Source organism: Sander vitreus, chromosome 17 (genome assembly GCF_031162955.1).
Source record: "Sander vitreus isolate 19-12246 chromosome 17, sanVit1, whole genome shotgun sequence".
In the NCBI taxonomy this organism is placed as follows: domain Eukaryota; kingdom Metazoa; phylum Chordata; class Actinopteri; order Perciformes; family Percidae; genus Sander; species Sander vitreus.
The window spans coordinates 3791310-3812764 of NC_135871.1; the positions used below are offsets into that span (position 1 = coordinate 3791310).

Here is a 21455-nt window from a genome sequence, read left to right on the forward strand (position 1 = left end):
GAGACCACTCTGTTCCAAAAAAGCCATGATCTTCTTCCACAGTCTTTTATTTGTAAATAATAAAAATGAACTCTTGAATATAAAACATACACATCAGTAGAGCCACATCTGTTATACAAACAAGAACTGTTGCAGTGAATACTTAGTCTTTCGTCTAAAATCGTGGTTTGGGAGTGGGGAGCCATGGGCTGTAAACAATCAGTATTCCTGGAGTAATACTGACAAAGGAAAGGGCAGTCGGCCACACCGCCAAGGATTTCAACAGAAACATCCGCAAAAATGTCTGCAAAATCTGATTCTTATTGGCTTTAGAAGTCCAGTCCAAACCAATAGTAATACACAGGGGGAAAGGGGATTTAAGGAGAAGAAAATAAACTTTGTTCCAATTGGTTCTGCATGATTTTCTGCAACTGGGACAAAAATAAAGGCCTATTAGCGCCTCCTTGTGGCTCAGTGCCGCTCAGCGGCTCGAGCACATCCACAGGACGCAAATTCCCTTCAACAAGACCAGGAATGTTTGTGTGTCAGCGATGTTTTTGTTTGTTCATAACTTAAGTTCAAGCCTCATCCTGGTTTGTATGTACAAGGTGCGCATGTGTGTGTGTGTGTGTGTGTGTCGGTGACGGGTGTACAGTCAGAAACTCTTTTTTTTATATTAATTTATCTATATCTTTATAACTTCTGTCAAACTCATAATTATAGGTCATATACATTTAGCTGTTATACACACATTCTCTATCTCTGTCTCTAGCCCCGACTGTGTTAAACTACAGTTTAGACAGCTACACCCTCACATACGCCAGGGGCTCGAGTATGCTCAGTACTACAGAACAGCACTGTTGTTCAAAGGGTTTCAAAGTAAAAACTGAAACAAATGAAAAAAAAAAAAACTTCCGGAGAATTCCTATATTTAGACCCAGAGTGGAAGGCGTGGCCTGGGTGGATTTTGATCCCCCCCCTTATTGGTCCGCTCCTGTTAGGGGGCGGGGATGGCTTGGCTTTTCTCGGATTGTATTCATATTCAGTACGAGCAAACTGTACAAGAACATGCAACATACAAGCTGGCCTAAAAGTATGTGGGACTAACACACATAGTCTAGTCTTTTTTTCTGTTTTAATTTTTTTGAGAATTGTTCGTAAATTTTTGTCTCGTCTTCTATTTTACAAAAAAGTATAGAACAAAACAAAGAATAACGAAACAAACAGAACAAAAGAAACGTGCATGCAGCTTGGGGCCCGGGGCGTCCCAGAGTCATGCTGCTCCCTCATACAGGGGGAGTTTGAAGGGTCAGGAAGGGGAGGAAACCAGAGGGTGGGGGCGTGTGGGGTGAGGGTTGGGCAAAGGGTGTTCGGGGCGAATGGGACCTGGCCTTTATCGTCGGCCGTTGGCCCATCATCGCTTGAAAGAAAATAACATTCACATACACAGAGGGAATTCTGCACCTTTTGGTACCATTCTGAACTCTAAACAAAGACAGAAAAAAGGATTCCAAATGAAAAATAAAAAGCAAATTTGGCCTCTATTTTCTTTCCTCTTTGTTTCCCCGAAGAGCAAAACTTCTTTTGTATTCTGTCCGAATAAAGGAGTCAAGCTTTCCTTGTGCTTGCTTTCTCGTGTCACGACAAGGCTAAGAATGTGCACGTGTGTGTTCACGCTCCCTTCATCTAAAGAGGTTACCAAACCGTGCCAAACCGCGTCGCTCATTTACGACCCCGGTAACACCGGTAGAGACAACAGCAAAACCTCTACGCGACGGTACAGCCGACTTAACTGTTTGCTACTTACTAACTCCCGCACAATGTTCACCCCGCTCATCCGCCCGTGGCCTGGCAGCAAGCTCTACTCTGATTGGCCGGAGGGCTACTAAGGTGGAGGACTTTCCACTGTGATTGGGTGCTCTGATAAAGGGCTTCACAAGGAAGTAAGGAGAAAAGAAAGACAGTAGCGGGGAGTGAAGAATGTTGGACAGAAACCTCCGCTGCTGCTGCAGCCCAGAGGAGAAAACAAAGTCAGCAAAGCTTTGCAAACAAAAAGGCATACGGAGGAGGAAGTGGGAAGGTGTGAGACGTGATTGTCAGACTCCAGCTAAGCTTTGATTGGCTAGTTCAGTCTCTCCCTCTCTCTCTCTCTCTCTCTCTCTCTCTCTCTCTCTCTCTCTAATTCCCTGTTGCTTCGTCTGGCTTTTCATTGGTTGACCATGAGGGCTTTGTCGCTGTCGTCCTCGGGGGCCGTGTTCTCGCCCTCGGCTCAGTTCTGGTCCAGCAGCTGTGGTCCATTGTTTTGTCACTTTGAGGGATATTTGGGGTAAGGTTTTGCGCTCGCCACTGGGTCACTAGGACCGAACGCCCGGTGGCGGTCCTGAGCTGTCCAATGACGTCTGAGACGCCAGCCGCGTGAGCGGAGCTAATGTAGGGTCCACCAATGAGGACGGCGGAAACAGTCTGTACCAGCCAATCACCGTACTTGACAGGTCCAGCTCCTCCAACAAGATCTGTGCTACACCCATGAAACATTTGTGATCCAATCGTCCATAGTCGCCCCATACTATCACCTAGAGGAGAGGATGGAGGTGGAGATGAGTTAAACTTGATGCATGTCGCTGGGGAAACACTTACACATTAGGGCTGAGACAGTATGCCCTGGTTTGTCCCTGCCAGGTTTAGGTGCAGCACCCGAGCAGTTTTGGGCAGCACCTAACCCGAATGAATGTAATTACAAGACTTTCCTCAGATCTAAGGATTGTAGTTGGACTTCTTTAGCTTTAAGTTTTGTGTTTAAGCTTTTTGAGTGTTATTCATTTACTGTATCGGTTCTAGCTTTTCCAGCATTTTAGACACAGATATATCCAAAACGATGTGAAAAAGAGACGCAAGACTACCACAAAGGGACACAAAGCGACTACAAAGAGACGCCACATGACCACAGAGACCCAAAACAACCCCGAAGAAAACAGAAATGACCAAAAAAAGGTCAGGACTAATAAAGAGACAAAAACCCATAAAGAGACGCAAAATCCCACAAAGAGACACAAAATGTATGAGCAAATTGCATTTTCTTTTATTGAAAAGACTTAACATTTTCTTGAGGAAGGACGCGTAAACCGTCGGCAAATGCGTGCACTCACTGGCAATTTCCACTGGATGTATAACGGCTGCGGATCCGCTCCTGAACGGCGGCGGAGTCATTAGGTTTCCATTAAAGTCAGTTTGTGTATTTCTACTGACTGCGGAACGGCTGCGTTCTGACAGTCAGTCCGCAGCACTCCGGAGCAGATACGCAGAGCTTCTATTTTTGCCGGACGCCGGAGAGCTCCGAAGCAATTCAGCACACGGCAGATAGTGCGGGACAGGAAGTCGAGCACAGAAACAAAATAAAGGGAAAACACCGTATGCCTCTGTTGCGATCCGATTCTTTCACTAAACATGGGTGCCGATTCAATTTGTATTGCGATTTTCATTTATTGCGATTCTAGAAGTATTGCGATTCGATATTATGTGTTCATATTATGTCTAACATAGCTGAAATGAAGTCATTTTAATGAAAAGGCATATTCAATATTCAAGATGTGTATCAATGCAAGGTCTACTAGTCTTTTTTTGCTTTCGAGTCTCAAGTTTAGGTTCAATTCTCACAATGCTCTGGCATAGAAACAATTATAGTATGTTGTGGTCATTTTCTGTTAAACAATGAGCTGAAAGCTTTCTCTAATGCATGTCAATTAATCAAAACAAGGTTCTATTCAAATCTTTTCATGGACATTTTCATTACAAAGTGAGCTATGGTTGGTCGTTAAGGCTATTTGAGATCACAGTGTTATTAGGCACACACACACACACACACACACACACACACACACACACACACAGACACACACACACACACACACAGACGATTACCTGAAGCACCTTGCCCTGGGGACTCTCCTCAAAGAGCAGGTGCTGCTGGTAGAGCGGCTCTAGCGTCTTGCGTGCAATCTTGGTTTTCTTTTTGGCTTTACAACTTCCATGATCCAGCAGGTACACCTTGACATAGGGAGCTGGGAATGTAAGGATGGGGTTCGGAGGGAGCAAAAAGAGAGAAAGAGGGAGGACAGATTGAATGATGGAGGTGGTGGGGTGTGTGTGTGTGTGTGTGTGTGTGTGTGTGTGTGTGTGTGTGTGTGTGTGTGTGTGTGTGTGTGTGTGTGTGTGTGTTACCTGGGAGGGATTTGGAGCCTGGTTTGGGGGTAAGGCCTCGTGCCCTGATCACCTCCACCTCCAGCTGACCTTTCTTATCCATCAAACCGATCTGAACATCACCTGTATGTATAGGAGACACACGCAAACACACATACAAACCACATTCACACAAATTATTGTAAAATTATCATAAACTACTTTTTAATCCTGATCTCAAAATGTAGAGTTTGCACATTTTAGCAGTTCTCAAAGCAGTACATACACAGTACATACAGAATACATTATGTACATTAACAAAAGGTGCAGTATTCTTCTAATTCTACATGTAAAATAGAGCCTCATAGCTTCATTTTTGCATTCCAAATATATACAGATGTAACGATTCACGATTTTACCACCATTATTTTAACAGAATGAGCAATGACTGAAAAATATTCCTTTATTCATATAAACTGCAAAAAAACAATTGTCTTCTATTCAAAAGTGCAACTGAAACTGTATTTTATCTTAAATAACAAACATTTTAAACAAAATTAATAATTAGATTTTTTTTTTTAAATCCTACATCAAAATAACTAAATCAATAGAAAAAAAATCTTCAAATAGAAAAACTAAGAAGACTTAGTGACGTCAAATCAAAAGTTAGGCCATTAAAAACTGCATCACAATTTAATTTCTATCTGAACCGATTATGATCTTTACACATTTATATTTATTTTGAAACCATCACTCACCCATGGCAGGTGTGGCCAGTGTTTGCCGGCCAACCAGCTGACCGGGGCCTAAACCATCCAGGAAGTCACTGAACTGACTGTCGGCACCCAACCGCATACCTGAGAAGATCAGACTGACACACACACACACACAAATTATTCCACAATTACTACATCACCACTCAGAATAAATACCATACGATGCATAATGTTATAAGTTGGGGAAAACATTACTGGGGAAACATACGGTCTCTGCTAAGAATAACAGACCGTTGCTATGGACAAAGTTCTGATCATAGACCCTGGTGAATTCCTTTTAAATCAATAAAATCATTTTTAAATAAATGCATTTTCAATATTTTCAGTCAAATTATTGATTATTGGTTTGCACATAACTCTTGACAAGGAAGGCAAAATGTTGCCACACAAATGACTTCAGTGAAGCAGGAGGATTTTCCAGTTCTGTTGTATCTCCGTCATCTCCGACTACGGTAGAGGTCATGGTGTCTGGAAAAGTCAAACTGCAGGCTACCGGTAAGCTAACATTACCCTGTGTCTTTAGCTGCATGCTACCAGCCGGTAAGCTATGCCCTGTGTCTTTAGCTGTATGCTACTAGCCGGTATGCTAACGTTACCCTGTGTCTTTAGCTGCAGGCTACCAGCCTGTAAGGTATCGGTATCCTGTGTCATTAGCTGCATGCTACCAGCTGGTAAGCTAACGTTACCCTGTGTCTCTAGCTGCATGCTACCAGCCAGTAAGCTAACGTTACCCTGTGTCTTTAGCTGCAGGCTATCAGCCTGTAAGGCAACATTACCCTGTGTCTTTAGCTGCATGCTACCAGCCGGTAGCTAATGTTACCCTGTGTCTTTAGCTGGAGGCTATAAGCCTGTAAGGTAACATTACCCTGTGTCTCTATCTGCATGCTACCAGCCGGTAAGGCAACATTACCCAGTGTCTTTAGGTGAATTCTACCAGTTGGTAGCTAACATTACCCTGTGTCTTTAGCTGGAGCCTATCAGCCTGTAAGGTAACGTTACCCTGTGTCTATAGCTGAAGGCTACCCGCCGGTAAGCTAACACTACCCTGTGTCTTTAGGCTGCATGCTACCAGCTGTTAAGCTAACGTTACCCTGTGTCTTTAGCTGCAGGCTACCCGCCGGTAAGCTAATGCTACCCTGTGTCTTTAGCTGCATGCTATCAGTCGGTCAACTAACATTACCCTATGTCTTTAGCTGCAGGCTAACAGCCGGTAAGCTAACATTACTTGTGTCTTTAGCTGCATGCAACCAGTTGGTAGCTAACATTACCCTGTGTCTTTAGCTGGAGGCTATCAGCCTATAAGGTAACGTTACCCTGTGTCTATAGCTGAAGGCTACCCGCCGGTAAGCTAACACTACCCTGTGTCTTTAGGCTGCATGCTACCAGCCAATAAGCTAACGTTACCTGTGTATTTAGCTGCATGCTACCAGCCAGTAAGCTACGCTGTGTCTCTTGTAGTTTTTTTCATCGGACGTGCGAAAGTAAGCGATAAGTGATTACGATAGTCGAAAACAAAAGCTCCTTTCTATCAATTTTCGAGTTTAAATGGAAATTGTGACACCCCTTCCAAAGACACTTTTCTTTGTGAAGCTCTCACAATGTGATTCAGCACACTGCACATATAGTCCACACAACATGCATTCTGTGTCCACATGTAGGTCTATCTTTTAGTGTGTACGTACTTCCCCTCAGAGCTGTAGCTGTTCATGCTGCCATCAGTCGACTCTCTGCTGGCCTGCCGGTTCATGCCCGAACCTCCCCGCGGGTATTCCACAGCCATGCCCGTCTCCACGCTCCTCTGGATGCTGCTGCCGCCTTTGCCCACCTTCTTACCTGCTGAAGCCGCTGCACAAGGCAGAAAAGAGGCGTTAAACAAATAGACTTTGCATGTGCCATTTTAAGAAAGGCTATTATCAGTTATCAGGCATCTCATGTCATACCCACCCAAAACTCAAAATTATATTTCCAGTCATACCTTTTGCATTAATCCAAGCAGTGCCTGAATTTGACCAAAAAAGCTTGCCAGATTCAGCAGTATATTCATACGTATAACTTGTAGGGGTGACCCCAAATAGGCGACTATGAAAGATACGACCTAAGGAGCCTGATTCAACTACCAATCTAACAGTTGAATCGTTTGTAGTGTATGAAATTGTGGTTATGAAACAAATGATCATTCCATTCGGGCTATATTGAGGTGATGAATGTCGGATTTCATATCGAATTAAATGTTTCCCCCCCAAAAAAATAAGAAATAAAACGCACTCAACTCACATAGAAAAAAAACTTTGAAGGCTGGCTGCTGGATCCTTAATGTGTATGATAATATATAACGTCAGTTAGGACAGCACTCACACATTGTTTTTTCCCCCAATAATTCATGATTTATAGCCTATTTTAGTATAAATATCAGCCTTTTAATAATACTGTTAATAACAATTAAAAGTAAGGGTACGTGTACCCTTACATGTGGACAAAAATCAAAAGTGCCAGTATTCAGTACTGGTGAGTATTGGCCCATTTCAGGCACTAAATTCCAGGTAGTAACTCTGACAAGCCTGATAACTATATATTCTATTCATCAATATGCAGGCCATCCCATGCAAATTAATATCCCACCGTGACCTCAGCAACATCTCAAAACATAATTTCTGTAGAAGATACATACATAGCAATCTTCAGGAGGCTAGATAAAGTTTTTGTGTATAAAATCGCACGTCATTTTTGGAAAATTGGGAAGGAATGTCTATTGTTATTTATAGGTGATGAGGTCACTGCAGGAATATAACATGGCGTAGTCAATCCACCCCAATCTGGAATGTTAGGCAGGGAAGTGAAGGGAAAACTCGGATGGTTATAAAAGCCATACAGTGCACACAGATTTCTTTCTAAAGCCTTTTATCATGACCACAAGACATCTTTTCAGTCCACGCAAAAAGACTGCCAGTGTTTCAGATTTACTTTCTTTTGGTAAGTGAAATGAAAGCAGTGAAAATGAAAAGGCAGATCCGTTGCAACAATCACACTATTGAGAAAAAGGTGTTTGATTCAGCCAGGCTTCTTGAGGAACTGAACACAATGGTGACAGAAGAGGGTGGAGTAAGGAAGCGTGCCAGAGACAGAGTTCAGGAAGGGCTGGAGGTGCTGGGAACCTTTACCTGTCTAACAAGAACTACAACTCTCCCTTGCTTTCATTCTCTCTCTATGGCTCTGTGTTTGCCTGAGTTTGGTCTATTTTGTCTGCATCTGTGTCTCTAAAAACCTTTGAAAGTGTATTGTGAAGCTTATTATTTACAGTGGTGGAAGAAGTATTCAGATCCTTTTCTTAAGTAAAAGTACTAATACCATACTGTAAAAAAAGTAAAAGTAAAAGTCCTGTATTGAAAATGTTACTTAAGTAAAAATATGTATCACCAGGAAAATGTACTTAAAGTATTCAAAGTTAAGGTACTCAATGCAGAAAAATCCTCACATTTTAGAAACTGGAAACAGTTCTGTCAATCAACTACAATCAACTTTATAATACAACACTGTTTTTTATGTGTTTGGTAAGCAAGAATCTTAATCTGTAAAGTAACTAGTAACCAAAGCTCTCAGATGAATGTAGTGGAGTAAAAAGTACAATATTTCTCTCTGAAATGTAGTGGAGTAGAAGTAGAAAGTGACATGACATACCTCAACATTGTTACTTAAGTACAGTACTTGAGTAAATGTACTTAGTACATTCCACCACTGATTATTTAACAACTTTCAATGTAATTAGAAAAGATGTAGGGGCTAAATAATGTATTTAATCCTGCTATATGATAGAATACCTTGCTTGGTTTATCATGCACCAACAATTCACATTAATGGCACCTATAAATCCTTCGAAGCATGCCCTGAAGTAAAGTACAGTTCACCTTTCTTCCTGTCTTACAGTGTCTGACTGTCTTCCTTTCAAACTGTCTGTCCGTCTAACTATTGCTTTACCTTTCTGTCTGTCCGCCGCCTTACCCGCCGCCTCTGAAATAACACACACAACAACAACAAAACCAATAAACAACAGCAACATCATCATCAGAAACAACAGCAACACTGGATACAATGATTAAAATGGGACCTACAGGTTGTTGTCCATCTGCACTGAAGTCTCTATTTACAGTATGTGAGTGTGTGTTTTTGTCATTAAAGCTACGGTGCGTAGTTTCTGTCGCCCCCATGAGGAATTCTATGTAATGACGTCCACATGATACAAGCCTTCCATGATCACGCAACACCCCCCCACCCGTCCTGCACCCAGTTGCTAGTAGCCAAGGAGGACATGGAGGATTAAACATGACGGACTCTTTAGAAGAGATATTTATCTTCACTCGAGTTTCTGCCACGAAAGTCACCGGATGACACAACCTTCCGAACATAGTCACACTGAGAAATACAGAGAGAGTTGTGTGGAGCTGATAGTCTTAATTAGCGTTTTAGCAACTCATTTGGAAATGGCTTGAATGAAACGAACGTTCATTAATATAAAAAAAGTTAACGCACTAAAGCTTTAAGTGACCAGTGTGTTTCTGTATCGATTAAAAATGCATCCAATCCATTAATAATGCACCCATGACGCATTTGTTTGTTAATTTAACATTCTTTTAGCAGTGTGTATGGTTGCGTCCGAAATCGCATACTCTGCACTACACACTCAAGATGTATGCCATCGTTCAACGTACTTTTGTGTAAATAAACAGTAGTGTGTATCTTTTCTGACGCACTAAGCCGTAATTTTCAACGTCACTTGCTGAGAGCCTCATTGCCGTTGAAGACGCGTAACCATGGTAACCCCTGCCGAGCTCCGCTCTAGCGGCATCGCCAGGTAATGCTTAAATTACTGAAAAATTACTGTCGTTTAAATATGTGGAAATGTAAATTAGAGCGTTACTGATGTTAAAGAGCTCCTTGGTTTCTGTCTGTTTGTCTGTTATGAACGTTGTCACTACTACTGCATTGCATTGTGGGATAGTTATGCCGGCATAGTGTCCAGTTTTGCATACTGCAATATTTTACAAGAAATAGTATGCAATTCGCACACTATTGGTTTCATACTTAGGTTTCGGTCATACTCACACACTGTAAATAGCATGTTAGTATGGAATTTCAGACGCAGCATGTGAATGTGTCCTGGGCCACATTGAAGGACCGTGGGATTTCTCCCTTTCTGGTCTTACATATCTCTGCCTCTGCTGAATTATTTGTATCCCCGGTGGGGACAAAATGTAACCCCCCTGCCCCTCAAAGTGATCAATGCTACTTCATCAATAGACCATATATTATATACTTAAAATTAGGGCTGTCAGCATTAACGTGTTAATCGCGATGCGATTAAGGGACGAGCATAACGCGTTAATTTTTTTTAATCGCATGCCGGTATTTATTAATTTATTTTACACTTCACTCGGCTTTGTGTCGTACCTAACAGGCTACTATTTTGACCCTTTGCAGCACCGTTACTTATCATCAAGCTGCCATACTTCCTCATAACACATCCTGCTGCTGCAGGCTGCAGGCATGATGGAGGATGAAACGCTGTCTCATTAACCGGTGATCACTGGACGTCAGTGAGTAATCAACATTATTTAGGAGTTACTAAACACTATATTGACTCTAGTAAGGATAGGGATTTTTTGTTTTTTTAGTTAGGTACTTGGAGGAATTGTGCAATAATGACAGATTCACACATTTTTCTTTTGTTTACACAGTAAATAAATAATTACAAATCTTAAAATCAAGTTCATAAAGTAACTTTCTTTGCATTCATTTGATTCCCAATCAAGATACACTGGTAAGAATTGCTTTCCATTGTTAATATGTACTTAAAAACAGTTCTGAAATGCAAAATAATAGAATTTTGTGATGTGATAAAATATGTGATTAATCACGATTAACTATAGAAATTCAGCGATTAATCGCGATTAAAAAAAAATTAATCGTTTGACAGCCCTACTTAAAATATAATTATTTAAAACTAAGTAAAGCGCTGTATCGTGAACACATCAAATGTTCCGAGCAGCAGTTGCTGGTTGTATTTAGCCGCTACAGAGCTCCGGGACGCCGGCTACCAGCGGCAGTTGTTTAGCCGCCAACAGGTGACTGTGAGCCGGCTACAGGCACCGCCAGATGTCGGTCCTTTCAGGGGCCGTGGTAGTGGAGTTTAGCCAGAAAAAGTGAGCGTCATGCGGGGATGACTGTTAAGTTTAGGCACCAAAACGACTAGGTGAGTTTAGGAAAAAGATCGTGGTTTGTGTGGGTAAAAGTATTTTGTTTTCGCCGCAAAGTGAACGCCGCTCTCCGGCTTGAAAGCTCTGTGTTTTCTGTTGACGCCACGTTGTGCTATTTTATTTTAAGATTATTTTCCATTGAATATTGGAGTTCATAATTAAGTGTTTTGGCATGGCTGGCCGAGTGGCTCTATATCCATGGTATTGGAAAGGGGAGTCAATTCTTTTTTCACAAATCGCACCCTGGTTATATCCACGACGTAATAGGTAGTTCTGGGTATTCTGCCGTTTAATGTATCTTTAAACATTAGTATTTTGGATCTTGTGTTTTGGATGTTATTATCATACTGTCTGTGATTTGTCTGTGTTTTTGTTCCGGTGCTCTGCACAGATCTGACACCCGCCCACCTGCTCTTATTCCCGCTCCAGAGACGAGTGGTCACTCAAGATGCATGTGTGATGATTTCTCAGTCAGTCGGTGTGTTCTCTGACCTGTCTGGCTGAGTTGTGAGGTACTCCGGCTGCGTCTGGATGGCAGGATGGCAACAACACGTTGGCTGAGGCTCGAGCGTCGCTTCTTGATCCCGCTTCCCAGGCTCCCGAGCGCTGTGTCTGATTGGCTGCCGTCGGTGTGCTCCATGCCGTAGATCTCACCGCTCACGCTGGTGCTCTTCATCATGTGGCGGCCCGTTGCGCGCATGGCCCTGCTGAGAATCAAAACACATCACCCAGGGCGCACTGAGTAGCGACCTGGTAGAGCGCGCGCCCATATATGGAGGTTTACTCCTCGACGCAGCAGCTGAGGGTTCGACTCCGACCTGCGGCCCTTTGCTGCATGTCATTCCCCCTCTTTCTCCCCTTTCATGTCTTCAGCTGTCCTACAAAAATAAAGGTCTAAAATGCCAAAAGAAATCTTTAAAAAAATAAATAAAACACGTCACCCACAACTATGTGTTTTTTATATGACTTAGGCAGCGTTGTGATGTAAGGAGGTACAAATACTTTGTTACTGTATTTAAGTAGAATTTTCACGATCTGTACTTTACTTTGTTCTTTATATTTCTTGCAAGAAGTGTTTTTGTACGTTGGAGTGAAAGATTCTTCCTCACGAGAAATGAAAATTCAGTTTTGGTTTTTCTCTTTGTTGATGGCAGACAATTTGATGTTTAACAAGGTGTGGAAACCCTGAATATTATGCTTCACTATAAGGAAGCCACAATAAAGTTTTTCTTTACTTTTACTTCTAAAAATGAAGTACAGTAAATACTTTTACTCAAGTAATATTCTAAAAGGTGACTTTAACTTCTACCAAAGTCATTTTCTGGTACGATACTTCAAGTATTGCTTTCAAGTACTTTATACAAGACTGGCCTTAGGTTTAAGTGTATTATAAAGATTAGCTTAAACCTAGACGACCAGCTAGTCTTCCTGGGGTCCAAAACAACATTAAATCAGACAATATTAAAACATTACATGACACATACAGGAAAATAAAAGAAACATAACAAACTCTGACAAGTATAAAGGGCACTTTCACACCTATAGTTCGGTGGACATTTGGGGGTAAAGTTGCAACATTGTTGCATTTTTCATTTGGTTCGGTTTGCTTTCACACTACACTTTGTCAAACGCACCAAACACTGTAAACAAACGTCAAGTGATCGAGATCGCAATGCTTGTTTATTGGACAGAATATCCAAGTGAAACTCGCCGACACTTCTGGTCCCAAAAATAATGGAGCAACACCAAATTTATAACGTCTTGGGTTTTCTGGTTCTGCTTTAGTGTTTCTAAACCGAACTCTAGTTCACTTGGAAGCGAACCGAGACCCATGTTTTCAACCAGACTTCTTTTGTTTGATCCGCACCAGAGTTGGGATGAGCTTTCACACCAGCCCAAACCAACCGGACTATCGGAGCAAATGCTCAAGGGTTTGTTTTAAATTGACCAAACGAGGTAGGTGTGAAAGCAACCTTAAGGCTCTGACACACCAAGCCAACCACCGGACGTTGGTTCTAGTTTGTGCGGTGTGTCCCGCACCGTCGGCTCTCGTTGGCCTTTTTTCGGCTGATTGAATTGATGTTGAATTGGCGTCGGTGGTCGTCAGCCATCGGCCGAACAATTCATCTGATTGGAAAACAAACAAACGACTGTGACAGGCACACGCAAGGCTCCTTTCATTTTTCATCTCATCTGATCAATCCGATACACATAAGAGCTTTCAAAACTGGTAAAAAATTACGTTTGCATGTTCCTTTGAAAAACACACAGGTTCGAACTATTGGAATTCGTATAACAAGATATACTTCTACTTGTGTAGGTATATTTATTCCAACAATAACATGTCTTTTAAAAGATCTCTAAATACCTACACATTACAAAACAAACTAACGTTAATAAACTAATATCTTATACCATGGTATTTACTATAGCTAAAGACCAAATAGACCTCTCTCTCTCTCTCTGCACCACTAAACAATTACCCCCCTAGCAAGCTAGCTACCGTACCAGCCAGCCAGCCAGCCTCTAAATTAGTAAAATGTAACAACTTAATGTTGAATTCACACGCTCTTGTCACATCGTAGGAAAGCACATTGCTATCGCCAGATGAGTGATACATTAGTTTGGCTAATTTTCAGTAACCAGTGTATGATGAAGGCACGTAGGGTGGGTGAAATTAGCAAGCTAACTTTAGCTAACGAGCAGCAGCCGGCCGTTCGGTCGCATCCCACTGTAGGGAGACTTTTTTGCCGAGAGAACGGATGACAGCCCGGGAGAGGCACTGTCTGATTAGCCTTCTCCCGGTACAACTGTCTTCCCGGCGGGGAGTGAGAGCAAACGCTATTTGTTGTTGGTATCACAGCAACGGTATCGGGTTTCCCTTTTTGAATGACGAATAGATTACCACCGCCTGCTGGTATGGAGTTATTTCCTCTCACGCAGGCGCAGAACGTACGTGGTACTTGGCCGTCGTTTCTTTTTTTTAGTTCAGTTTATTTTATAAAAGGGGACAGTGCAATTAATAAAACACATTATTTCCCATGGGTTAAAAAAAGCCAGAATTAGCCAAAAGGCTTTTTTTCATCTGTAGTCCCCTGTGCGGTGTGTTCCAGTGCAAATCTTTGGCCCAGACAAAGGCGACCAGGCGGCCGCCATTGCCACTAGTCGCCGGCCGACGGCTTGGTGTGTCAGGGCCTTTAAACTTAATAACAAGGAAACAACAACAAAAACCTAAGATATTTTTCTTTTCTATAAACAAAATTACATTACACTATATTACACAACACAAGTTTAGAGCTAACATCTAAGTAGCTCACAAAGACAAAGAATTGGAGAACAAATATTTAAGACAACAAAAGAAAATAAGCTATAAAACCTCAAGATAAGAATTTAAGTAAAGGTGAGATTTGAGGTTGTTTTTATTAACTTTCCTTTCCTTTGATAAAATGTATGTTACTTGGGAGATTATTCCATGATAAAATAGCTCTGTAAAAGACAGCTTTTAATGCTTTAATTATTCCTTGACTGAAAAGTAACCCTGTAGCAATAATACACAATAAAAGCAAAGTTATTGTAGAGTATGTGTGTGTACCTGAAGCGTCCCCGGGGTCTCTCTGATTGGATGGACATGTAGCTGGTGCTACTGATGCGAGAGGCACTGCTGGTTCGAGAGATGGCTGACACGTCGCTGACATCACTGTCTGAGGACTTATGGGAAATGTTCTCACTGCTCCTTCTCTGGTCCTTGTAGAGCTGCAGGAAACAGATATCACATAAAATGTTGCTATACTAGCACTAGGGCTGGATACTGAATACAATTTTACTTTTTAGGCACTGACCGAATTGCCTCCTTAGTATCGAGTATCGAAAAATGCCTCGTCATTCAATACCAAATTTCAATACCTAAAGAATAAATCAGCGTCAGTAAGCCAATAAGCATGCAGCGTGTTTCTACCAAGATCTAATTATAATTCATATGTACTATATGTGTAATTGTTGTATAACTTGTAGAGGGTGTACTTTTTCCCCTCTTTTTTTGAGCGGAGCTGCTCAGAAACGCAAAATGAATTACAGTGTAAATTGACAATATAGTACTATCATATCAAATTGTATCGTATGGTATCGTATGATACCGTATTGTATTGTATCGTGTCATGTCGTATTGTGTTGGATTGTATAGTATTGTATCGTATCGTGTCGTATGGTATGGTTCCGTATTGTGTCGTATCGTATTGTATCATATCGTGTCGTATGGTATGGTTCCGTATTGTATCATATTGTGTCGTATCGTATTGTATCGTATCGTGCCGTACTGTATGGTATCGTATCGTGTCATATCATATTGTATCGCATCGTATGGTATGGTATCGTGTTGTGTTGTATCGTATCGTATGGTACCATATTGTATGGTATCGTATTGTATCGTGCCGTATTGTATGGTATCGCATTGTATCGTATCATGTCATATCGTATTGTATTGTATCGTATGGTATCGTATTGTATTGTGTCGAATCGTAAGGTATCGTATTGTATCGTGCCGTATCGTTGTGAATTCTGACTCCCTGGCTGATTGCACGTTTTAATGGAACTAAGCCATCGTTACGGTCACCAATTACACCTGTGATTTTCCAGCAATGCCAAGTCAAAATGTCTAATTCAGAAAAGGACTGTCAGAAACTCAGGGAGATCATCTTCTGAGGGCTGTATGGTGATACAGCCCTCAGAAGATGTTTAATAAGTTAGGCAAATAACTAAAAATGCCTGTGTGGGTGTTCCAAGGGTGTGTACGGCTTTCAAAGTTGCCACAATGCCGCTTATTGCAATATTAATTTTTCCCATCTAGCTTAAATGCAATTCATCATAATCATTACATTTAGTATATTGTCAAATTAATGATACACTAGTATTTTTTTGTTTAAAGTCTTAGTACAATGGTGGTCTACAGGAAGCCCATAACCTTAATGGATTGTAATGGCACAGTCTCATTGGTTATATCACATTATAAGTATTGATATTGTTAGTTTTAAAGGAGAGTTCCTGTCATTCCATGATCACAATGCTGTTGCAGACACTTTTCCACATTTGGAAAGACACTATTTAAACATACTAAGTATTAGTATCAGACAAACCCCTATCTGTTCTGCAGACATTAACAATTCAGATTTTGTAACAGATTTAAAAAGCTATTGTAAATCTCAAAATGATTAAGCCTGCTACACGTTTTCATCCATATCATAGCATTACTGGCACTTTTAGTCACTTTGTGCTGATGATCTATACCGTCAGATTTAAATCATTTCACATTCAGTCAGTTGGAGGATGGCGTGATGCATCACAAAGACAGCACTGACATGATGCATGCAAAAAAAGTGAAACTACTGGCATGTGGACGTGTGAAAGTCAGGATATGGCCATTAAACTGTCAGTTCTCTGTAAGTTAGGGATAGGAAAAGCAGCCAGTATAGATTATACACTTCTGTATTTTAGGTGCTAGGTGCATTCTTCAGTGACTGCCCAGCTGGAACCAATTCATTTTATTGAGTGGTCTTCACCATTACTGTAAGATAATTTATTACTTTCTTAGACAGTAAATGCAATTCATTGCGACGCACTTGAGCAACATTATGGCTCATGCTCTCTGCCTGGAACCCTCATAGTCCCGTTCCATTCTCCTGATGAGTTAGTTTAAACCCTTGTGTTGTCCTCGGGTCGAATTTGATCTCTTTTCAAAGTTTCTATGTCGGAAATTTGGTTTTCTTTCAACCAAATTGCCCCAAAATAACATGGTCGGTCCCATACAACACATTTCGCAAGTAAAAATGGTTTTATTTAGTTTCATAGCATTTGAGAAAAAGGTTTTAAATGGTTTCAAAACAGTATCCTGACTAAACTTTGACAAAACTCTTCCTCTGATCTTAACTATTAGTCAAAATAATTCACAATTTCTGCTATTTAATTCAAAAATGTGGTATTAAATCATATGAATGAGGCTCCAATGAGCTTTTTTGTACATCTTGACATGCTACATATGTGTACCACGTACAACGTACTGCAGGGGCTCAATTTGTTAAATATTGTAGTGGGCGCTAGCGAGTAATTTTTGTGCGCTTATTCCCGAAACCCTTACAATACGTACATTTTCACCAGGCTTGATGCGACCGTCAATTTTGGTGAGTTTTTGAGTATGTTAAGCCCCTCAAAAAGGTGATTCGTTTGCAGAAAAAAAGAAAAATTCCTTCAGTTTCAATAGGGCAAGTTTACATATTTGTGGCCCACCTCCCGTTTGTTCTTGAGGGCTCGGTCCAGGTCCTGCTGGCTGGAGGTGGTGACAGCAGCTGACGCCCGGTTGGAATGAACCCTCATCTGGAGCTGACGAACACACTCCTCTGCTACCAGGGCTACACACACACACACACACACACACACACACACACACAAAATACAAGAAACTCAGTTGGTTGTTTTGGTCTTAGCCAACTAAGATTTCTTTAGTCGATTAGTCATTTTTGTGCCTTTTTCATGCTGAATGACTTATTTCCAAGGAACTTATGAGCACGTCTCTGCTAAACACAAGATTTAAAGTGGTGCTTTTGCATGATTCTTTGTGGGAAACACTTGATTAAATCAACTAATCGATTCTTGGACAAAATCATGCGAGTGTTAGTCGACTAAGAATTTATTTAGTCGAGGACAGCCCTGCCAGAACTCAATAAACTCCCACTTAATCCGACACTGCACTGCACATTGCAGAACGTAAACCTTCACTCCTGAAAAAGATGGAACCAGTAACACTGATGTCACCTCTCAGCATGGACAGGTAATCAATCTGTATTCATTAATCTTGCCTCATTCAGGTCAAACAGTGAGTGTAACATTTTTGTAAATAGTAGCAGTTGCAGTCATAGGACTATTTTTCCACTAGCAGTTAATCTCAGAATTCTGACTTTTTTTTATTTATTATTTATTTTTTTATTTGTATTTTTTTTTTTAAATTAGACTTTTAAAAAAAGTCAGAATTCTGACTTTAATCTTAGAATTCCGAGAAAAAAGTCAGAATGGTGAGAAAAGAATAAAACTCATGCTGCGTTGCAGGCAACCCGTAACTCGTGTTTTCACAACCTTCTACCCGTGAAAGTGCCCTGGAACGGCAGTCAAACCCGTAACTTACTACTTGTGAACTTGTACCAGATCGTTGTACTCCCACTTACAGTTTTTGACGTCACACACACATAAACAACAATGTCGACCCCTGTTGATGCTGTACAGACGCTGGTGATTAACAGTGAGAAATAGAAATAAATAGACATAAATAGGCAACGTAAAGTAATTCCGCACATTGTAATCAAAACAATACACATACGATTGTGTACAGGTTATGTTTATTAAATGAAGCCCAAAATATGTTACCGACTAGAAATCACTAGTATCAGCTAGCGCTAGCTACCGTCAACGGTAGGTAGCTGCTAGCTAATGCTAACGCTAGCTAGAAGGGTTTGTGGTGACTTTGCCTGGAACGCTACCAAGTCGTTAGTCGTGACTTGAAGTTGTAACTTACGGGCTAAAAAATTTGTCTGGAACGCAGCATCAGAACACAAATAACATTTTTTCACATGTGGCCCTTATCCTCTTCCATAGGGGATAGCTGGGAAAAAATAAATAAAAATGTCTGTGTGTGTGTGTCTGGTATAGACAATTATTTATTAAATTATTATTTAATTAATTATTTATTTTGAGTAATGTTTAACTAATGCATTGCATTACACCATGTTGGGTTTTATACACCATCTGGACCATAGTACGGTCTGTTGTATGGTATTGAACAGTATCTCTTGTTTGTACATGCTGTCTGCGTTTGTTTTTACTGTGGCTGCAGCATGGGTTTAGTGCCCAAGACAACAGCACATACCTTGTTCTACGGTGCTGCTCTGGGGGGGAAGCTGTGGGAGTTGCCTCGATCGGCGGGCTGAGGAGGACGTCACTGAGGAGGAAAGAGACGCACCACCTTGGAGGTGGCCCCTGACACAAAATAAAGAGAGGGGTGAGAAAAAGAATGAACGAAAGCAAGGATGAAAAGAATGGAGAGAAAATGAAATTAAAGTCAATATAGTTTGTGATCCAGGTTGTGCACTGCAGCACCGGTCCCCTTCTGGTTGGATTTCCCGAGTTAATCCTATTCAGACAGTATAGTTTTGACATGACAAGTGGTTGAAATTCACCTGAAGGAAGACAAAAACTGAACAGAACACACAGCTATTAACCAATGGAACCTGCTGTCATTTCATCAGGGGCGGTTCTAGAGGTGGGGGTCGTTATATTAAGCCTCGACCCCCCTCTGGCCTCCCTAACTGTGGCAAATACTGTCATACATTTTTAACCCCACATTTATCCCTAAAGAATATTATTCATGTACAGTGATACATAAAATGTAGGAATGAGTTTTCTTGTGTTTTATTGTTATATGTGTATTGTTGGCCTGTTGTAGAACCAAATCTATTGAGGGTTGGTGGTATGTAACACTTGTGCTTAATATATTTGGTTCCCCTAAAATCGCATGTGGCCCTAGCCTGGACCCTCCATTTAAAATGGTCTAGAACTGCCACTGCATTTAATTTTTCTTGTCTTAAAACGTGTAGTATCATATATAAAGTTGCACGGAAAATGAAGTGACAGAATGTCGCTATGGGAAAAGCATCAGTTGTGGAAAATGAAAGCATAGCAAAGTTTAGTGAGAAATCAGTATCAACAACATATTCTCAGAGTGAAGAAAAAGTGAAGCTTGTTCAGGGGTTGATGGTGAGGGATCCTGTTGCAGAAAGAGCAGCAAATAACACAAGAACACATAGCGAAGGTGGAAGCCTTCAAGCACAAATCCCACCACATCTGCAGACATCCATTCACTGTAATCCATTCTCACAACAGACCAGATAACAGGGGCTATTCAGGAAACCTGCATTTCCTATTTCACAGTGAATTACCAATAGTTTGTCAATTCCATGTCTTTTTGCATTTTGCTCCAATCCGATCAATCACATGTTCTCAAAAAACAAATATCATTTCATTATTCCATTGTGTATTAAATGTTTAAAAATGTCGATATCATTTTCATTCATTTACATGGATGCATCAACAGTTGCATTGTATAAAGCATTTTAATTATCGACTCTGCCATTATACTCACAATACGGCAGGAGAATAATATACTGCTGCTTAATCTATGAATTTTGTTACAATTCCATTACACTTTTTCAGATGTTATTTGAGGAATGTTGTAACAGACCAAAATATGCAAAACGGGCATTTAACATTCAGGGGCAAAGGGAAGGGGTGGTTTCTGGTGCTGCAGCAACAAATGTTTTCTCAAAAGCCCTCAATCTTTCAGGTTTTTAAAATAACTTCAACTTTGTGTCACATCCCCTCAGTCTCTCTGATCTGTGTTCTGGTTTCAGAATGATGAAGACAGTTTGAGAACAATTTTATCACGTTTTTCCCATGATGTACAGATTTTACGGCATTCTTATATGGCTTAATTAGCCCCGAATGTTTACAACATCTGGCTCTGCCCCTGTTAGCATCCACTCAAAAACTTAACACTTACACATCCGCTCAGAAATGACTAAACAATGACCTGTGAGTGCCCAGATATATCCACACAACACATATACTGTACAGCTACATATACATCCACAAACACACAACAGCAGCAGCGCCCAAGGCTGTGATGTGGCAAAAAACAAACACAAACAGGTGAACGTATGAAGGAGTGAGAGAGCAGCCCAGTCTTGTTCCTCTCCACCACAGTATCTCTAGTAAATCTGCCTCTGTCAATGGGTTGGGCTTGGGGCACTCATTCAAGGGGAATCCCCTTACCAAGGGGCTGCAGAGGGGGCTTCTTTCCTCTGGAGCCCCTTAAGATGGAGGTGGGCTTGATTCTGGTACAGACACAAACACACACACGCGCGCAGTGTGCCATACAAACCCAAAGCCCCGCAACACAGTGTGGAAGCAGCAGCATGCAGGAACAAAAACGGGAAGAAAGATGGGATTGAGGAAAATGGAAGACAAAAAAAAAAAAGTCATCCAAATTATGTGACAATCAAGTGAAATGTCTTGAAAACAATTGGATGGATTGCCATTTAGTTCGATACAGACCTTCAAGTCCTCCACAAGATGAATTGTAATAACTTTTAATATTACACTACCACCAGGTCAACATTTTAGTTTGCCCAATCCTTTAGTTTATGACCGAATACCTGAAAAACTCATTCCGGTCATCCGT

At 41.1% G+C, this 21455-nt stretch overlaps 1 protein-coding gene across 1 annotated transcript in view; it reads right to left on the minus strand.

Annotated features, from left to right (window-relative positions):
- Window positions 1–2333: 2333 nt before the first annotated feature.
- Window positions 2334–21455, minus strand: part of rims1a (regulating synaptic membrane exocytosis 1a) — a 154411-nt gene continuing 135289 nt past the window's right edge. Inside the window, exons 26-35 of the mRNA XM_078273541.1 lie at window positions 19086–19195; window positions 17456–17577; window positions 14772–14932; window positions 11672–11886; window positions 8904–8936; window positions 6614–6776; window positions 4914–5026; window positions 4198–4299; window positions 3898–4037; window positions 2334–2552 (exon numbers count right to left, since the gene is read on the minus strand). Coding sequence (XP_078129667.1) covers window positions 2334–2552; window positions 3898–4037; window positions 4198–4299; window positions 4914–5026; window positions 6614–6776; window positions 8904–8936; window positions 11672–11886; window positions 14772–14932; window positions 17456–17577; window positions 19086–19195 — 1378 coding nt within the window. The remainder of the gene's footprint in view (window positions 2553–3897; window positions 4038–4197; window positions 4300–4913; window positions 5027–6613; window positions 6777–8903; window positions 8937–11671; window positions 11887–14771; window positions 14933–17455; window positions 17578–19085; window positions 19196–21455) is intronic.